Source organism: Strix uralensis, chromosome 4 (assembly GCF_047716275.1).
Source record: "Strix uralensis isolate ZFMK-TIS-50842 chromosome 4, bStrUra1, whole genome shotgun sequence".
Classification (NCBI taxonomy): domain Eukaryota; kingdom Metazoa; phylum Chordata; class Aves; order Strigiformes; family Strigidae; genus Strix; species Strix uralensis.
The window spans coordinates 67,369,954-67,386,888 of NC_133975.1; the positions used below are offsets into that span (position 1 = coordinate 67,369,954).

The 16,935-nt window shown below is 51.3% G+C and overlaps 1 protein-coding gene across 1 annotated transcript; it reads left to right on the forward strand.

Moving 5' to 3' along the window:
* Positions 1-1,057: 1,057 nt before the first annotated feature.
* On the forward strand, positions 1,058-14,808 carry PARM1 (prostate androgen-regulated mucin-like protein 1). The gene is made up of 4 exons (XM_074865149.1): positions 1,058-1,150; positions 12,436-13,140; positions 13,890-13,968; positions 14,533-14,808. The coding sequence occupies exons 1-4, from the start codon at positions 1,099-1,101 to the stop codon at positions 14,615-14,617; spliced, it is 921 nt and encodes a 306-aa protein (XP_074721250.1). The 5' UTR covers positions 1,058-1,098; the 3' UTR covers positions 14,618-14,808.
* The last annotated feature ends 2,127 nt before the right edge of the window (positions 14,809-16,935 follow it).

Here is a 16,935-nt window from a genome sequence, read left to right on the forward strand (position 1 = left end):
ATCCCTGCCGCTCCAGAAACACCAGCTGATTTGGATTTTGTGTCCTGCTGTTTTAGGCCTAGAGCCAGGATTCGTCCAGAGAAAATGCCACACAATGCAACAGAATAGATGGCTGCGTAACCCCAGTTAAAGATAGCTCGGCCACAGCCCGGGTTTGATGACATCTTTTTCTGTAGTGAGCGTGAGAAAACCCAGAGAAGATGAGTTCAACCTGAAAACATGCTGAAACCCGCAGCAAAGTGTTTTCCAAAAGGAAAGAGGTAAAAAAATGGCACTCATACCTCCTGCTGAGCCACAGGTGTCTGCTGGCTGGGTCCTCTGAGCACCGGGAGCTACATTCTGGGAGCTGTTCACACTGTGGAAAGGCATGGCTCTGGCCTGGCTCCCCTTGATGCACCTACCCGGGGTGTTCCACTGCCACAGGCCCTGGACCCCCCAGATGTGACAGGCGATGCTCAGCAGTGAGGGCAGGCAGGGACCACCCCATCCCGCCACACAGGAGAAGGCCCCTTCCCCAGGGAAAAGGGATGCCCTGGCAAGGTGCAAACAGCATTTTTTTGCTTTAAAAGCAGAAGTTATATCCAGGCGGGAGCCAGTGTGGCCCTGAGGAAGGAGAGGGATGAGGGACAGTGCCACTGGGCACCCTGAGCCCCCACTGGGACAAGAGCACCCACCGCCCGGTGCATGATACCCGCTGACGATGTGCCACGCCTGGGGCTGTGTCCTGGCGCCGTGCTCAGCACCGGTGCTGGGTGCCCAGTGCCTCATCCCGGGGCAGGGCACTGGTACCACCACCCAAACCCAGTGCCCCTGCCCAGGATGGACCGCCCAGTGCCCGGTACCCTACGGCCAGTCCCTTGATACCCACTGTTGATGCCCGGTACCCAGCGCCTGGCACCCTGCATCTTAGCCCCGGTGCCCCATCCCGGAGCCCCGTCCCGGTCCCCGGTACCGGCAGGTGCCGCTGTGCGCCCGGCGCTGGGGTGGGGGAGCGGCGGCGGGGGCCGGACCGGGGCGGCGGCGGGGCCGGGCGGGCGGGCGGGCAGCGGGGCCGGGCGGTGCGTCCCTCCCGCCGCGGCTGCCAGCGCCGCCGGCACCATGGGCTGCTGCTGCCGCCTCCTCTTCCTCGCCCTCCTCCTCCTCCCGGCAGGTAAGCGCCCGCCGCCGCACCGGGCTTGGGCGCGGGGGGGGGGTAACCGGGGTTTTGCGGGGTAATGTGGCTACCGGGGGAACCCCCGCTGTCGGGCTGGGAGCGATGCGATGGGGACAGGGGGGAAGGCAGCCCCCCGCCCTCCCTTGCCGGGGACAGCCCGGCTCCCTCCCGGCAGAGGCAGGATGCTCGGAGCTGGGCTCCGCAGCGCAAACCCCCCCCGCAGCGGTCTCACTCACACCCCGACACCAGTGGGGCCGGGTGAGAGGCCCCTCTTTTCCTCCACCCCTGCCCCGCAGAGGGGTCGCCAGCTGGGTCCCCCTGAAGCTGGGGCACAGGAGAACAACTCCAGGGGACCACCAGCATCTCTTTGCAGGCACCCCCCAGCCCTGCCCAGGCTGAAGCTCACCCCCCAACCCAGCATCCCCCTTCCTGCACGGTCGCTGCTTTGAAGGAGCTTTTATCGCTGGCCCCGGCCTTGAGCAGAGGCTCCTGCACCCCCAGCACCCCGGGCTTTTCCCAACTGACTAAAGGCATCTCCCTCCGTCTGCCTCCCCCCAGCAATATCAACCTCCCCATTTCATAGAAACACCCAATTTGACATCTTTCCCCCACTACAACAGCCAGAGGAGACAGTTCAGTCCCTGGCCAGTGCGACAGCGAGCACTTTCAAATGACAGCATGCACAGATTAGCCCTCCGTCCAGGCTGGTTTATTAATAAACAACACGAAGAGCTGCTTGCTCAGAAATATGAAAAACACACTTGCATAACCAAGCAATGGGGACACGCACAAGGGGAAATACATTGGCCAAAGCTGTTATTATTAAATTGCTGTTGGTCCACAGCAGAGCAGTGCAAGGGGATGAGGCTGGGTGAGGTTTCGAGCTCCCTGCAAAAGCCCACAGCCAGCAGTCATGTCCCCAGAACAGCAGCTGGGGAGGCCACATCTGCAGGAGCAGCGAACCCTTATCCTCGACCATATCAGCTTGTGGGAGATGTTCCTCTGTTTAAGTGACCCCACTAGTGCAAGAGGAGGGAGAGATGCCTAAATCCTTCTCCTTGTAAAGGGGGAGTTTGCCAACAACCTTTTGTTTCTGTACTTTCCAAGCAAGTGCGTTTGGGGATGAACCTACATTTTGCTCTGCAGGGGAGCCGAGGATGCCACTCGCTTCCTTTGTGGGCTTCTGCCTGACCCCAGTTTGGCCACCACCTTGGCAAGCCACTTGAAAGCAGCAAGCCTCTGCTGGGAGTCAACCCTCAGCTTCTTTAGGGTTGGGAGGCGGGTTTTTCCCAGCACCCAGGCCAAACCCAAAGCTGTTCCCACGACCATCCCTCTCTAAGGCACCAACACCAGTGAGGCTTGGCAGAAGAGTCAGGAAAGATTTCCCTGGAGTATGGTCCCGTGGCTCCCAGGCTGCTCCCAAACACCCCCAAAACCCTGAATCTTTTGGATGTTTTCTACAAGTTTTTGTCCCCATAGAAATAATACTTTAAAATATATATTTATCACCCATGGGAAAACAAAAAGCATGATTTAAATATGCTTCAAGTTTATTCTTCAGGACTTAGTGATAGAAAGGACGTCACTGGGCAGGAGTAAAATAAGACTGGGCTTTGCCTGGCCACATAATGAAATAATAGCATCTCACACGAGGAAGTTTTTATCCTATTATTACTTCTTACTCTGCATGTAAATTCTAACCTGCTTTCTTGACATGATGCCTGGCCCCATACGAACACCTGGTTGCTGCGGCTTCAAGCCTGCTTTCCCCTTTAGCAATTCACCCTGCTCCCCAGCCGAGACATTTTAAATGCCTGCAAGAGGCAGCTTTCAGCTTTAAAGGCTTTGGGTGCTTCTGCAAGGAGCATCTGGGGAGGAAAAGCTGTTTTCTGGGGGTCTTGGAGCCTGGCACCACAGGCTGCTTTGAGCTGCCACAGAGGAGACCATGTTTTGAGCACTCTTGGCCCCTCTCCCCCATAGGTGAGCTGAAGGACAGGGGAGATGGGTAGTTAATTATCCCCTCTCCCAGGCCAAATGAACAAGCAACGGCTTTGGCCTCTAGTACCAGAGGATGCTCAAAAATGCCTCTGCTCAACCTCATTGCTTCCCCTTCTGGAGAAGGCCGGGATGGGGCCAATGCATGTTGAATGCTGCACCTAGAAGCTGTAATTAGCAGCTAGCCAGGAAAATTATTTAGCTGGTGTGTTGTCACTTGAGCAGAGCTGCTGTTTGCAACATGCCTGGCTGGCTTGAGAGCCATATCCAAGATATCCGCCTGGGAAGATGTATTGGTGAGGGGGCCTGAGCCCAGCCGTGTGGGCAGGCAGGTCCCTCTGCCAGCCTCACAGCTCAAAAAGCTGATAAATGGTTTCTCTTCCGACAGCCTAACATCCCAGGGAGATAAGCACAGTGTGACACACATTTGCATGTATCAAAAATGTAACATGCAATATCTAAAGTATTTTTTATTTAAATCAAGCAAAAATAATTTTAGGAAGGGCTGGTGCTGTAAACTACTGCTCTTAATGAGGGCAAAGCTCACACCAAGAGGAAAAGTTCCCACACTGCCCAGCAGCCTCATTATGCCCAGCAATCAGCTAAAGCCACCATATGAAGTGACAGCCTGCCCACACACCCCAAGCAGGACACAGGGCCCTGCCAGCCAGGGGTTCTCCAGGAATGCAGAGGCTTTCCACCCCACGTCCTCATCAGACACCTCTGGCTGTGTGGGTTGACTGGTAGCCACAGGTTGCTTTGTCACACCCAGAAGGAGAAAAACCTCTAAAGACTCCTCTTCACTTTCTTGTCTGCTATAATTTCATTGCAACTTCAGGATCAAGTGCTTCATCAATTGAATAATTAAGCAAAACTTAGTATTGGGGGTGGGGGGAATGGGGACAGACAACATCATGTTTTCTTTGAATGGAGGGTGGTGTGGCCACCCAATTCTGCAGCTGCTGTGAAGGGTGGGTTTGTTGTGCAACCAACAGCCCTTGCTGCTGCATTTGGACATTATAGCAGATGGTTGCCTGAGGAGGACTTGGACACCCACTCCAGGCTTCCCCAGGCAAGGAAAGAGCTGGTCATAGGGACCATGCAGCATGCAGGCAACCATCTTTTAAAATAAAAGTTGGCATTATCATTGTTAGCTGGGAAGAGCAGAGATTACAGGATGGTGAAGCTGTCTGTCTGGTTCCCCAAGAGCAACCTGTCTGCAACAGCTTTCCTCAGGGGCTGAGAAGTGTGCACGAGTGAGCCAGGCCCCCATGTTAGCTCCTTCCTCCCATGCAATAGCCTGGAGAAGAGCAGCCACTGGTCCCAAGCCAGGCCATAACCCAGCAGCCAGTGAAGACGTCACTTGGAGCCTCTCCTTGCCAGCTTGCCAAAAGTCCTCAACTTGATGTGTTTGGCCACATGGATTTTGCTCTTGCCTTTTGCAAAAGGCAGGCCATGCGTCTACAAGAGGTGCTGGTACAACCCCCAATATTCAGGGAGGTAGATGCTGCTGTGTTTGCTCAGCCACAACCCCTGGGGGGCTGCGTCCTCAAGGAGGACCGCCAAGGGACATCTCCAGGGTGTCCTGGCCAGCTGCATGTTTGGGACAGCCTCTGTCTCAAGGATGGGGCCTCTGCATGGTGAGGGACCCATGGAGACAGCACACTGATTTCCATTGCATAGCTGTTTCTCTCAGCTACAGAAAGAGTCAGGCTTCAGAGCAATTAGACCTAAACCACTTAACAACCATGCAGCAGAAGAAAACTAATCATGCAGAAAGCCAGCTCAGCTTGCCAGTAAATCAGAACAACTGCAGGTTTATTTGATCTGATGGCCTTGGCTTCTTTATGCAGTTACTGGATTGCTTGGCTTTTTACCTGTTGATGTTTCTGGCCCTTGGTTTTCTCACTTGGTTTCTTTCTCCCCTCACAACCAGTTTTATACCATCATCAGCACAATCTGGCATTGAAAAGAAAGGTGATACAGCAGAAGATGAGCAGGCAGCAAGGAAGCAGCACATCACCCAGGGGTGCTCCTGCTGTTACTAGCATTATAAACACACACATGCAGTGCTGAAGCTTTGCTACAGGCCTGGAGAGCCACCATGTTGGCTCTGGTTTACACACTGAAGCTCAACAGCAGTTAAATATATCCTCGAGAGTTACTGTCTCCCAGTACCAACCCATCTGTGTGCTCCCTCTGTGATGGCATAGAAAACTTGCTGGGTCTGACACAGAGCTTAGACCCTGCAGAGTTGCTCCCAGACCACCCTAGCATCCTTATTTCTTGGGGATAACAAGGTGGTGCCCTGCAACAGTGCCCTAGAAGAGCAGAGACACAAGTTCAAAGCCCTAGACAACCACCACATCCTCTCTCTTCCTTTTTCCATATCATTACAGTGCTTAGTCAGACCCTTGTTTACTACAGATGGGGCCCTCCAACTAGAGAACAGAGAAATGAACAACACCAAAGCCCAAATTACATGGTGACAGAGAAGGTGAGGCAGCCCAGTGCTGAACATCTTGAAAAACAAGTTGAGCCCAAAGCAAAAACCAGTTTTATTTAGTTTTACCCACCACAAGGAGACCTTTTGCCATCCACAGATAGATGCTACCAGTTTTACAGCTAAAAAACAATAGCACAATAAAAGTTACACCTGAGCACGAACAAGGAGGAAGAGAACTGCAGAAAACCAGCACAAGGTATGGGAATCCCCAACCACAAAAACCAAAGCCAAGCCAACAAGGTCATGAACAGGAAGTCCTCAGCCTATATTTAAACATAAACTGTTTTACTGTTCTGCATCCCTTCTCCTAGTAATAAACCAAGACATACTGCAGGCCCAGAGGAGTCAAGGTTGCTCTATCATCATTGCTTTGTGAAAACCAGCATAATATAGTATCTACAGAAGGTCAAAAAGATTGTGTGCTACCAAAGGCATCACCCAGAGTGAGCCATGCCAACTTACCTCGGCTTTTAGGGTCCAGATACTCCTCTGAAAAAGTTGAAAAAACCCAAACACACATGCTTTCTCTCACTAGTACCATCATTTACAATTAAATTATCTGTAGTGTTTTTTCTATACTCTTAGCAGTACTATGTAAATAGGGCACAGCTCCAGCCACCAGCTTTTGTGTCAGAGCCCCTAACTGTGCCAATAGCCCCTAATCACCCTGACAAGCCCCACCTGGGACACCCCCTCCCTCTGCCCATTGGGCTGGGACCTCCATTTAAACTCAGCTTCGGGTACCAACTTTTTGTCTCACTTGTGTGGTGGGTGTATGTATCTATGGTGTTGGGTGTGTCTCAGGTCTGTGTTGTGTATAAGTTGTTTCTAATCTGCTCTTTTTTCTTTTGGGTTGATGTTGTGATGCTGTTTCTAATTGTTTCCTGTGTTGACCCCAAGCTTAATGTATTCCCTTGTCTTGAGCAGAGGATGGAGCTGTATCAGCATCCTTTTTTGTCTACTTTGGATAGGTGTTGTGGGTATATAGGGTGGATCTTACTAGGGGCTTTTGCTTCATAGTTTTGTGCTTAGGTATGATCTTGGTCTTATGCTTTTATTAGTGGTTGTCTTAGAAGTAGCTGCTGAATTGATATAGAAAGTGGTGCTCAAGCTTGCCGCATGAGTACATTCTGCTGAGGGTACCCAGCAGATCTCTTTGTTGCAGTGGCTTATCCTTTTGTCATATTTCCTGTTTAGAAAGGGTGGTTAGATTCCCTGTGTAAGTACAGTTAGGATAAGCTGCTGGGAGGGAAAAAAAAATAATATTAATGGTACAAAACTTTTTTTATCCCTGGAGCCTTTGCTGCCAGAGGAGCATCACCTACTGCAGCTGGGGTATGGGTGCCTTACTTAATTCAGGCTGAAAGCAGGCATGTGGTGTGTCAGTTAAGTCATGTGGACCTTTTGGTAATTACATCAGATATGATGAGTCATGAAGTGAAGCTTGTTAAAAAGCTCCATCTCTGCCTTATCAGTGGATGTTTGTTTGCTGTGGCATGGTTGCTCCATCTGATGTCATTCACTCAGGCTGGAGATGTTCTCTTGTTTGTTTTTTTTTTTATGCTGTGTTTCAGCTGGCAGAACAATTTAAAAGCTTGCTGCAATTGCTTCTGGAGTGCCTGAGAAAGGCATTGTTGGAGATACTGCCAGCCTAGATCAGGCTGCTGTTTTCTAAGGAGGGCACAGGAAGAGTTCAGCTTCTGCAAGGGTGACACCTCCACCTTTATGTGGCTTGCAGAAGCTAGGAGAACAGCATGAAAAGAGGAGAGGGAGATAATCTATCAAGTGGATGGTTTATTCCTTGGGTTAGCAGGTGATGAGAGTTAATATTCTCTAGGAGCAAGATACATGAGTTATAGGGATTTTGATTTTTCTCTTCTTTGCTGTTTCCCATACTGCTAGAGAAGACAACCTAGGTAAAGGACCTTTCAAAGCTCCTGTGGGGCTGTGAAGTGTGACACTGCTGTTTTCTAGGTGGTTACCTTGAACTGGCAGTCCCCTGCCCACGTCTGCTCTGAGCTGGATTCCAGTGGGGTGGTCAACTGCCTTAAGTGAATTAGATGGGTGAATTCCTTAGGGCAGAACTATGCTTGGCATTCTTTGATAGCTAAAATCCCTCAGTCCCTCTGACAACCCCTGTCTGAGGTTTTTTTAGCTTTTGAAGTCATGTGGTTCTAAAATAAGTTTTCTAGTGCATTTTTGTCCCTTATTCCAGTGCACTGCCCTGGTTCCTGCTCACAGCTGCAGGTCCTACAGACTAGGTGTTGAAGAAAGGAAACCCCCACCTTGGCTTTTTTTTTCTTTGCAGATAGGTTGGTAGAGGACTGAGCTTGCAGACAATCTGGGTGCTCTCCTGGCCACTCATCTCCCTGGGGACAGGCAGCACCCATTTGCAGGGCAGGCTGTCCTTAAGCTGGGTGTAGTGGCATGAGAACATGTGGAACTACTGGCCAAGGGGGTCCTCAGCCACTTTTTTTGTCCCTTCATCCTAACCCAGTTCAGAAGAAGCCTGCATTGCCTCTGGGATCCTGGCTGGGCTTTTCCTGCAGTGCAAAGGGGCACAGCCTGAGCGTGAGGGGGTGATGTGCTCTGGGTAAGAGCTGGACTGCAAGTGGGCAGTTGCTGAGTCCCAGATAACCCAATGGAGGTGATGGCTTGGAGAAACAAGAGGATAGCAGAGGGCTGGCACAGGCAGGGTTTGCTAGCAGAGATTAATGCAGCACTATTGATCTGGAAACCAAAGCTTGGCTGGCAATGACCATGCAGGAGAGGGGAGGGGAAAAAAACCCCAAGGCTTAAATGAGCAGTGTGCTGCCTTTGGCCATGCTTGCTGTCCTGGGAAATGTCCCTGTGACTTGTGACCTGCTTGGCTGTGAGTGCTCAGCCAGCAGTCAAGGATTATTCCTGCATCCACTTTTGGCTCACCCTCTGCATTTATATCCCTTAGATATTATCAGAAACTTCCTGACTCATCCTGGCTAACAGTATTGCCAGCTTTTAGAGGTCCCTATAAGTTTGCCTCTGAAGTTCAAGCAGATCATGAGAACTTTGCTGACCCAATGAGCAAGCAAGCAACATGGGATACCAGGGTGGCTTTGCAGAGAGGTGGTAAGCTGCCTGTGTCCAAGGGTGGAAGCATCTACACTTACAGAGATGTGACACTTTCAAAGGGCTACCAGCCCTGCAAGGGTCCTGCTGTGCCTGATGTAACAGCAGCACGTCATGCTACAGGCTGCAGAGGCTGTCTGCTACCTGTTGGAGAAGTCAAACATCTGAAATGCCACAGTGTGCTGGAAAAAGGATTATTTTACAGCAATACACATAAATGGTGGACCCTGACCTGAAGAACACTAAGGGTCAAGGGATGCTCAGTCTGGGTTTGGCACTTCCAGCATCTTCTGCTACCACATGGCAGCTGATTTCTGGCCTGGCTTGGCCATCTCCAGTGCCTCTTAAAACAGTTGATGAGTGCTCTGCTCAGGGCATGCATAAGCTGCAAGCTACTCCTGGCAATGTAATCTCAGGTTAGCTGGGCACCTTCAGGCAGTACTGCAGAGGTTGAGAGGTTTGCTGTTGCAATAGTACTTGCAGTGGGAAGCCTTGCATCACTGCTGATGGGGGAGGCTGACTTGATGTTGGTGTAGCTTGTGTCTGTGGGGAAATAATCTAATTATCTGAGGTCAGAACTGTGGGTGCAGGGAGGCTGGTGGAGCTGCGACAGGACATGCTGGGCCAGAGTACTTGAATTCTTCACTCAGCCTTCTAGCAACTTGTATTGCTGATATGTCTTTCCACACATGCATCTCCAAAGCAGACCCTCTGCTCTCTGGCAGTGACCATGCCTCCTCTTGCATAAGGCCCAGAATGGCTGCATGGTGTTAAATCCTTGAGAAAGACCCTGTTGCTCAATGCTCCTCATGAATCCAGCCAGAGAGTTCATGTCCCACCCTTGGCCATGAAAACCAGGGGGCTGTGTTCTCACATAGTTGTCGCTGATGGCACCTTCAGTTCTTGTGATGTGGGAGGTTGTGGACTAACAGTACCTGCCAGAAATGGCTTTTATACCTTCCTTTAAAAAAGGAGATGTGGTTTCGGCAGCCCCCTTTGTACTCTGCCACCTGCCACCAAAAGTGAGTGTGTTGGCAAGACCATATGGGGATGCTTCAACCTGGTCAAGAAAGGGCAACGGTTCAGTGTAAAAGGGAAAGGGTTCAGTGTAAAAGCAAAAAGGGAACAAATCAACCACTAGAACCTCAATATCAACATGAAGAGGCAGGTTCTTGCAGCTTGTTTCTGGACACTGAAAGTGATGTACCAAATGGTGTTGGCCCCTAGCAGATGTTGCTGCAGGTGCTTTGCAGGTCCCACCACACTGGCAAGCGACCTGCCTGTGCTGTAGGAGACCTGGCACTTGCTGCCTGTGGCACACTGGTGTGGAGAGCCATGCGAAGGGATGGAGTGGCACAGGGAGTATTTAGTTTTATGGTGTTGCAGTTCCTGAACTGAGCAAGGGAGCCACCTGCCTCTGCAGAAAGAGGGGACAGGATGAGTGGGGACCCATCAGGTCTGTTGGATGGAGCCACCACTTTGGGCAGGCTTTGTCCTGGTAAAATACTGTGGGTAAAGTCAAGCTGTGAAAACCAGTGCATTTATCTGAACTAGTGGCTTTTAAGCTCAGGATTATCACAGTAATGCAGCTCAAGTTCATATGCCATTAACTCCCAGGTATTAACCAGGAAGCCTGAGATGTAGAGGTCTTGGGATGAGGAGACATCAGAGTGCCCTGTTGACAGCAGAAGCCTTGCAGGAGCCCAGTATGCTTTGGAAAGATGTCTGTGGGACATCTTTCCTGCTGCTGTGGTTGGGCTGGGTACAGAAACCATGCATGCTGAGCCAGGTGGACTCACTTGGTAACCAGACTCCAGTTTGTCATCTATTTCCCCTCCCTTATCCTAAGGTCTGTCAGCCTTGTACCTCAGCAGATGGAGAGCCTGAGGAGGGTGAAGGTTCAGAGACATCTCCAAGTGCCTGTTGCTGGGAGAAGAGCACCCATGGCCTCAGTCCCACCTCCCAGACCCTCCTGCTTGGGAAGTGGGGTCCATCACAGGTGTATCTGCAGTGCCAGGAAAAAAAAGCCTTTGGATCAAGCATGCTAGGGACTTGTGCTCCTAAATACCTTGGGATCTAGAAGTCATACCCCAGAGCTGGCTTTAAATCCCTGGCCAAGCATGTTTGCAGTTTCTAGACAGAAAATGCCTTCATGAAACATGTGCTATGTACCCAGCACTCAATGCAGTGAGCCAGAGGTCCTTAGCTGAGATGTCCCTTCTGCTGTTGTCCTCCACTGCAGGTGTACAGGTTGAGTGAAACCATATTAGACACCTGCAGTCTTCTGTTTGTGCTGATGGCTAAAAACACCCTAAACATGGTTTAGTGAGTCCCTGCTCACCAGTGCTACATCCTGCCTTTTCTACACACAGGTGCTAAGTGTTTCTATCTCTCCTTCAGCACAAGGTGCTATCTGTGCCCTGGGAGCCTGTGGTTCTCCTGGGTGCTCAGCAGTGAGGGGCTTTGCTGGAGGAACCCTATGTTGCACAACCCCTGCTCCCAAATTTGAGTCCTTCCCATGCTGTTATTTCTTGGTGCAGCTTTATGTGTGATAAGAATTGCATGGTGGGCCAGCAACAGCTCTGTTCCATCTAAAACATCTCTGGTGTAGGCTGGGTCCTTTCTTGCAACCTTGGGTGTCACCTGCATGGGTGGCATTTCAGACTGACTTTGGGGCGACAGCAAATTTGGCTGTGGTGGTTGGCAACATCTCCTTGAAGGGTGGCTTGGTGATGGGGAGGAGACCCTTGTGTTCCCACCAGTGATGCCCAGCTATGTATAATCTGCAAGCTCCTGCTCACAGAGAGCTACCATAATAGTTGTCTGTGCTCTCACTGCTGTTGTTTCTCATTTAGATAAGAACCAAACCCCTGTCTCTGGAGTTGAGGTGGGAGTTTGGCTTCAGGAGTCCAACTAATTCAGCACTTTGCTGAGTGTTTTTGTCCTCCACACTCATATAATAATTAGTTCATTGAGGCTTGTTTGCACCAGAGCAAGTTCTTGCTCTTCCCAGTGCTGGGCTTGGGATGATCTGGGGGTATAAATAAATGAATGCATGGGAATAAAAATCCCTCCTGGTGTCACTTAGTGTTGGCATGGTCTTCCCTCAGCCTGACCATGCTGAGGGAGTTAGCTGCTAGCGCTGGCCCAGTGCTGAGTTTAGCCCTGGAGAGTAGAAAGAGGGGGGGGAAGCCCCAGCAGTCTGCTGGTGGGGATAGAGGAAAAAATGACTCATCTTCATGCTAAGAAATGAAAACGAATGAATGCACAAGGAAATGGGGGGAGAGGAAAAAGAGATGTCTTGTGTTATCATTCCCAGCTGTGTGGTGGTTGCTGCTGAGAAGGAGCTTGCTCCCCTGCTGCTTTGCTGGCTGCTGGGAGGAGATGCTGGGAAGATGGAGGGGGTGTTTGGGGGTGGGGAGGATCCCAACTCTGGGGGAAAAAATGGTGCTGACCCATGCCAGGACAACTGGTCTGGTTTAAACATCACCTCTAGCTGTGCAGGGATATTTCCCGTCTCTTTATTTTAGATGGCTCTCAGCATTTAAATTTATTTCTATAAATTTTATATAAACTTATTTCTATCTTCATTCCCAAATCCTTTAGTCATCACCCAAACCCCAGGTTGCCCCAAGGGTTTCGCATTATCAATACCTTTTTGTCTCACTCCTAGGACTGGGCGATGACTCCAGAGCTGTGCTCTTTGCCCCCACCAGCCCTTCCTTCCCCTCAGAGGGGATCCCAGCAGCACCAGGTTCCAGGGATGCTGCTGTCCCCACACCAGATCCTGGCCAGTCCTCACTGCCTGTGTCCACAGGACCTGCTGAAGACGGGGCATCCTCCAGGCCAGCTGAGGGGGATGGCCACAATGCCACCCCTGTGGCAGCACTGTCCCCTGCTCCTGCCTCTGTCACTGTGAGCTCCATCACCGCAGCCACCACCATAGCAGACAGGCCATTCATAGCCTCCAAGCCCAGCTTGGTGTCACCAACCTTGGAGACAACCCCAGGTCTTCGGACAGCAAATACTGCCAGCTTGGCAAGAGGCACGATGGATCTGGGGGCAGCTCCCAGCCCCACGGGTATACCTACATCATCCTCCTCCTCCTCCCTCCCCACCAGTGACCTGTACTCTTCCCCTGGGATAGTCTTGTCCCCAACACCTGTCCTCATGAGCCCCGGCACCACCCAGCCACCGGCGCTGACCAAGGACATCCCTTCCCTAGGGACGCTGGTCATGGCATCAAGCCTGGCCATGCAGCCAACGTCCCCCCCAGTGACTGTGACAAGCCCCACCGCAGCTGAGGCCACGGCCACCGGCAAAACCACCCCCTCCACCGGAGTCACCATGGAAGAGGTCCCACGCGCCTTGAGCGCAGGTGAGCCCCACCGCTCTCCATATGCATATATAAATATAATGTCAACCTCAAGGTGCTTAGATAAGAGGGGCAGACCCCCTGAATTGGGAGGGAAGAGGTGGTCAACTTTCCAAGAGCCCCATTCAGCAAAAGCTGAGCTTTCCTGAAGAAGCCTATGTCATCTGTCCCAACAGTGGAGACAAGGAGTCGTAGATACCAAACCTCAGTTGCCCAGAGCTGTGAATAAAATCCTTAGTTGCAAATTTGACTTGAAAAACTTAAGGATGAGAGGAAACAAGTGCCTGGATAGTGGGTGCAGCCTGAGTTAGGAAGACATAGGTTTTCTTTCTCCCTCCTAGAGACCTCACTAATCTGACACTAGCTTTCACCTGCCTTCTTCTGTAAGCTCAGATAGCTTAAATGTGCTTCATAAGGCCAGAAAACGGAGGGATCTGGAGCATTTTATAGCCTTGGCTCAGCACTAAATGCTGCCTGGTGCTGGGAGAAGCAACAAGGAGCAAGTCCATAGTCCTCAAGCAAAGCCCAGCTGTGTTTTCTCCCAAATCCACCTGCCCTGCCTTTATGGGAAGGGGGTCACTGCAAAAATACAGGGGTGCCCAGCATCCTCCACAGGAGCTTTGGGAAGTGGTGAGGGCATGCCCCCTCCCACCAGAGATGGCTAGCACGGGTGTATCAGGTGTGGGGTGGGTGCTATGGGGCTGGGACTTAGGGGGCACTGAGCGCTGCCCTTTCTGATGGACCCTCTGCAGGGAGCATCGTGGCCATAACCGTGACGGTCATCGTGGTGGTGGTGCTGGTTTTTGGGGCAGCGGCGTACCTCAAGATCAGGTAAGGCTGCTTTCGGGGTGCTTTTGCTGAGGCTGACAGCATCTTTCACTACCACAAGGGTTATGCTCAGGGGAAAAGCCTTGGGGAGATGGTGTCCCCAAGCCTGGTGGGGTGATGGGCAGCCTCTAGTCCCAGCATGGCTGCGTTTTCTACCACATCTATACTGAGAGTTTTGCTTCCTCTTTTTTTACAACAGCCTCACTCAAATGCCAGAGATACTGTTCAGCATAGTCATAACCAGTAATTATCCCTAGGGTAAGCTGCTGCCACGGGTCTTGCTGTGACTTAGACAATAAACAGCAGCACAGCCCAGCGCTGAGCATCTGTAATGAGGCTTTGCTGACAACTGAGACGAGGTCTTGTTTTAATTCCATGGCATGTCCCAGTCTGGTTCAATGGGGGCAAAAGCCTGCCTGGGCTTATTTTCTGTCCTGGTGCTTCCTGCTAAAATATCCTAAAGCTTGACCCAGTGAGGACTTGCATGCATTTTTTTTTGCCCCATGGTAAAATAACAAATAAAGCACCAAAGCAACTGGTAACACTGGGTTTGCTTTCCCCTGGCAGGCATTCCTCCTATGGCAGGCTTTTGGATGACCACGAGTATGGCTCCTGGGGCAACTACAACAACCCTCTCTATGACGACTCCTAGCACGGATGAGGAGAAAAAAAAAAAAAAAAATCCTTAATTTATAAGTGCTTCTGCAGCAGAGCATCCGCTGTTGAGGAGATGCCTGGGCGCCAAGCCACTGCTGCAGGCAGGATTACGGCGGGTCCGGTGGACGACAGGCAAGCGGAGGGTGGGCACACAGCGCCCACAATAAACATGAATTTTGGCCTTTGCGTAGGAAACTCTGAGTCCAGGGGCACGATGGCTACTTGGTTTTCCAGGCAAGGGAACCTAAATTCTCCAGGGGGAAGGGATGGGGGGAGGTAAAGGGAGAGGATTGAAGTTCAGCCAGCACCATGGGATCCTTTGAAATGCTGCTGCCCCACGGCTCGGGGTGGGTGGGGGAACACGGGGGCTGCTGAGCCAGAGACAGCAATGTGCAGGGGTCTCCCATGCTTTCGTATGCTCCTTTCTCTGAAATTACCTCCTTGCATCATCCTGCTATGAAATACTTCACCTTGCCTCACCATGGACCACGAGCAGTTATGGGGCTGCTCCATCATTGCTCCCTTCCTTTTTGTGCAGGTGCTTCTGTGCAGAAGCAGGTCACTTAATTTTTTTTTTTTTCCATTTAATAGTGTTTTTTCCCCCAAACACAGCCTGTGGGAAGGTGCATTGACAACCCATGTTGCTGGGTTGAGAGGTGCCCCATTTCACACGCGTGGCTGCTTGCTCTGCAGCTTTATTTTTAATCCTTGAAAAATTTGGCTGCTAAGATACAGTGAAGCATTTTTTAATCCACAGTTTATGTGTTCAGCTACTAGCACCTGAAGCTGGGGGGTGGCTGACAGGAAGGCTGGTTTGGGGATGCTTGGCCACTTCTGCCTCCACCTAAATCCCCAGGCAGTGAAAAGCAAACCCCTCAGCCCATGTGGCCTTGATAAATAAATCAGTACTACATGATGCTGCAAAGGTTTGGGCATTCCAGCAGGTCCCCAGAGCTGGTCACCATCACCCCAGAGGTTGTAGATGGGCTGATTCCCACAGACCCTCGGCAAGATGGTGGTATGACTGAGTTTCTGGAGGGGTTTTGGGGAAAGCAGCACCCCTGTGCAGGTAGAGATGGACCAGTTTGCAGTGCTTTATGTCCATGCTTTTAATTACCAGCTGCTTTGGGGGAGGACATGAGGTTCATCAGGGTATCCTCCAAGCTACCTCTTTGCTAAAGCGGAAACCCTGAAGCAGCAGGGCATTTGCTGGTGTAGGGAGGGCAACCAAGAAGCAGCTGCCATTCCCTACGGGACGCAAACAGATGAGGCAGGAGAGCTGCCATCTCACCCGAAACGCAGGCGTTGGTTTGCTTCGGGTTAATTGGCGTCAGTGGCGCAGGCTGGGAAACAGGCTCTGCTGTTCGTCCCGGCTGCTAAACAAAGCGTCCTGGGGAACATCAAAGCTCGGGGCGTTTGCATGATTGCTTCCCGCAACAGATGCATCATCTCCTGATTTTCATCAAGCGAGTGTAATAAATGCGGCCGGCACCATAACAGCCACCTAAAAAGGTCAGGAGAAATGAGAGTATCTCCTCCAGCTCCACTTTCCAAAAAGAAATGCAATCATTAGGCATCTTCCTTTTCCTTCCCAGCTTTTTTTTAGCCTCTTCAGTGGCCCATCCTTTCACCTCCTTTTTCATATTAGCATTGGTCAGGTGGCTGAAGCCCAGCTCAACAGTGAGACTTCAGCACGGGATTTGCTGGCACTAAGCCTGCCTGCTAAGGTGTGGATACCGAGCTGTTCCTCACCCTCTTTTAGCTCAAACAGGGTAAAAATGGAAAATAAAGCAGCAAATGGTTGCTGCCCTTTCAAACCACAGCCAGCCCAGGAAACTCAGGGTTGGGAGCACATATGAGGTGAGACTGATGGTAGGACTGCTCTGTATCCTGCTCACTCTCTTCCCTGAGACAGCATCCTGCCAACTGCTAGCTATTCCCACCAGGCTCCAGAGAGACAGGATGCATTTAGGGAGGCAGGGGAAGAGAGGGGCATGCAATGCTGAGGCAGGAAACACTGTTGGCTACTCAGGATCCGAGGATGCTCAGGACAAGCAAAACTCCCTTTCACCTTTTTGGCAGCTAAGAAGCAGCAAATTAGGCCACCTTAGCTAAGAGGAACAACAAACTAAGTAAAAACACCCCCACCCTTCCTCTCTTAAAATAAATTGGATGGCGTGGTGCTGCACTCACCCTTCCCAAAGCCATGCAGAAAAGTCTCCCCCTCACCCCTGTCAGCAAGAAGTTGCCCAGCAGGCAGTGCATCTGCTTTGCTCAGCTTTAAAACCCTTCCTGAGCTACAGCTCAATATTG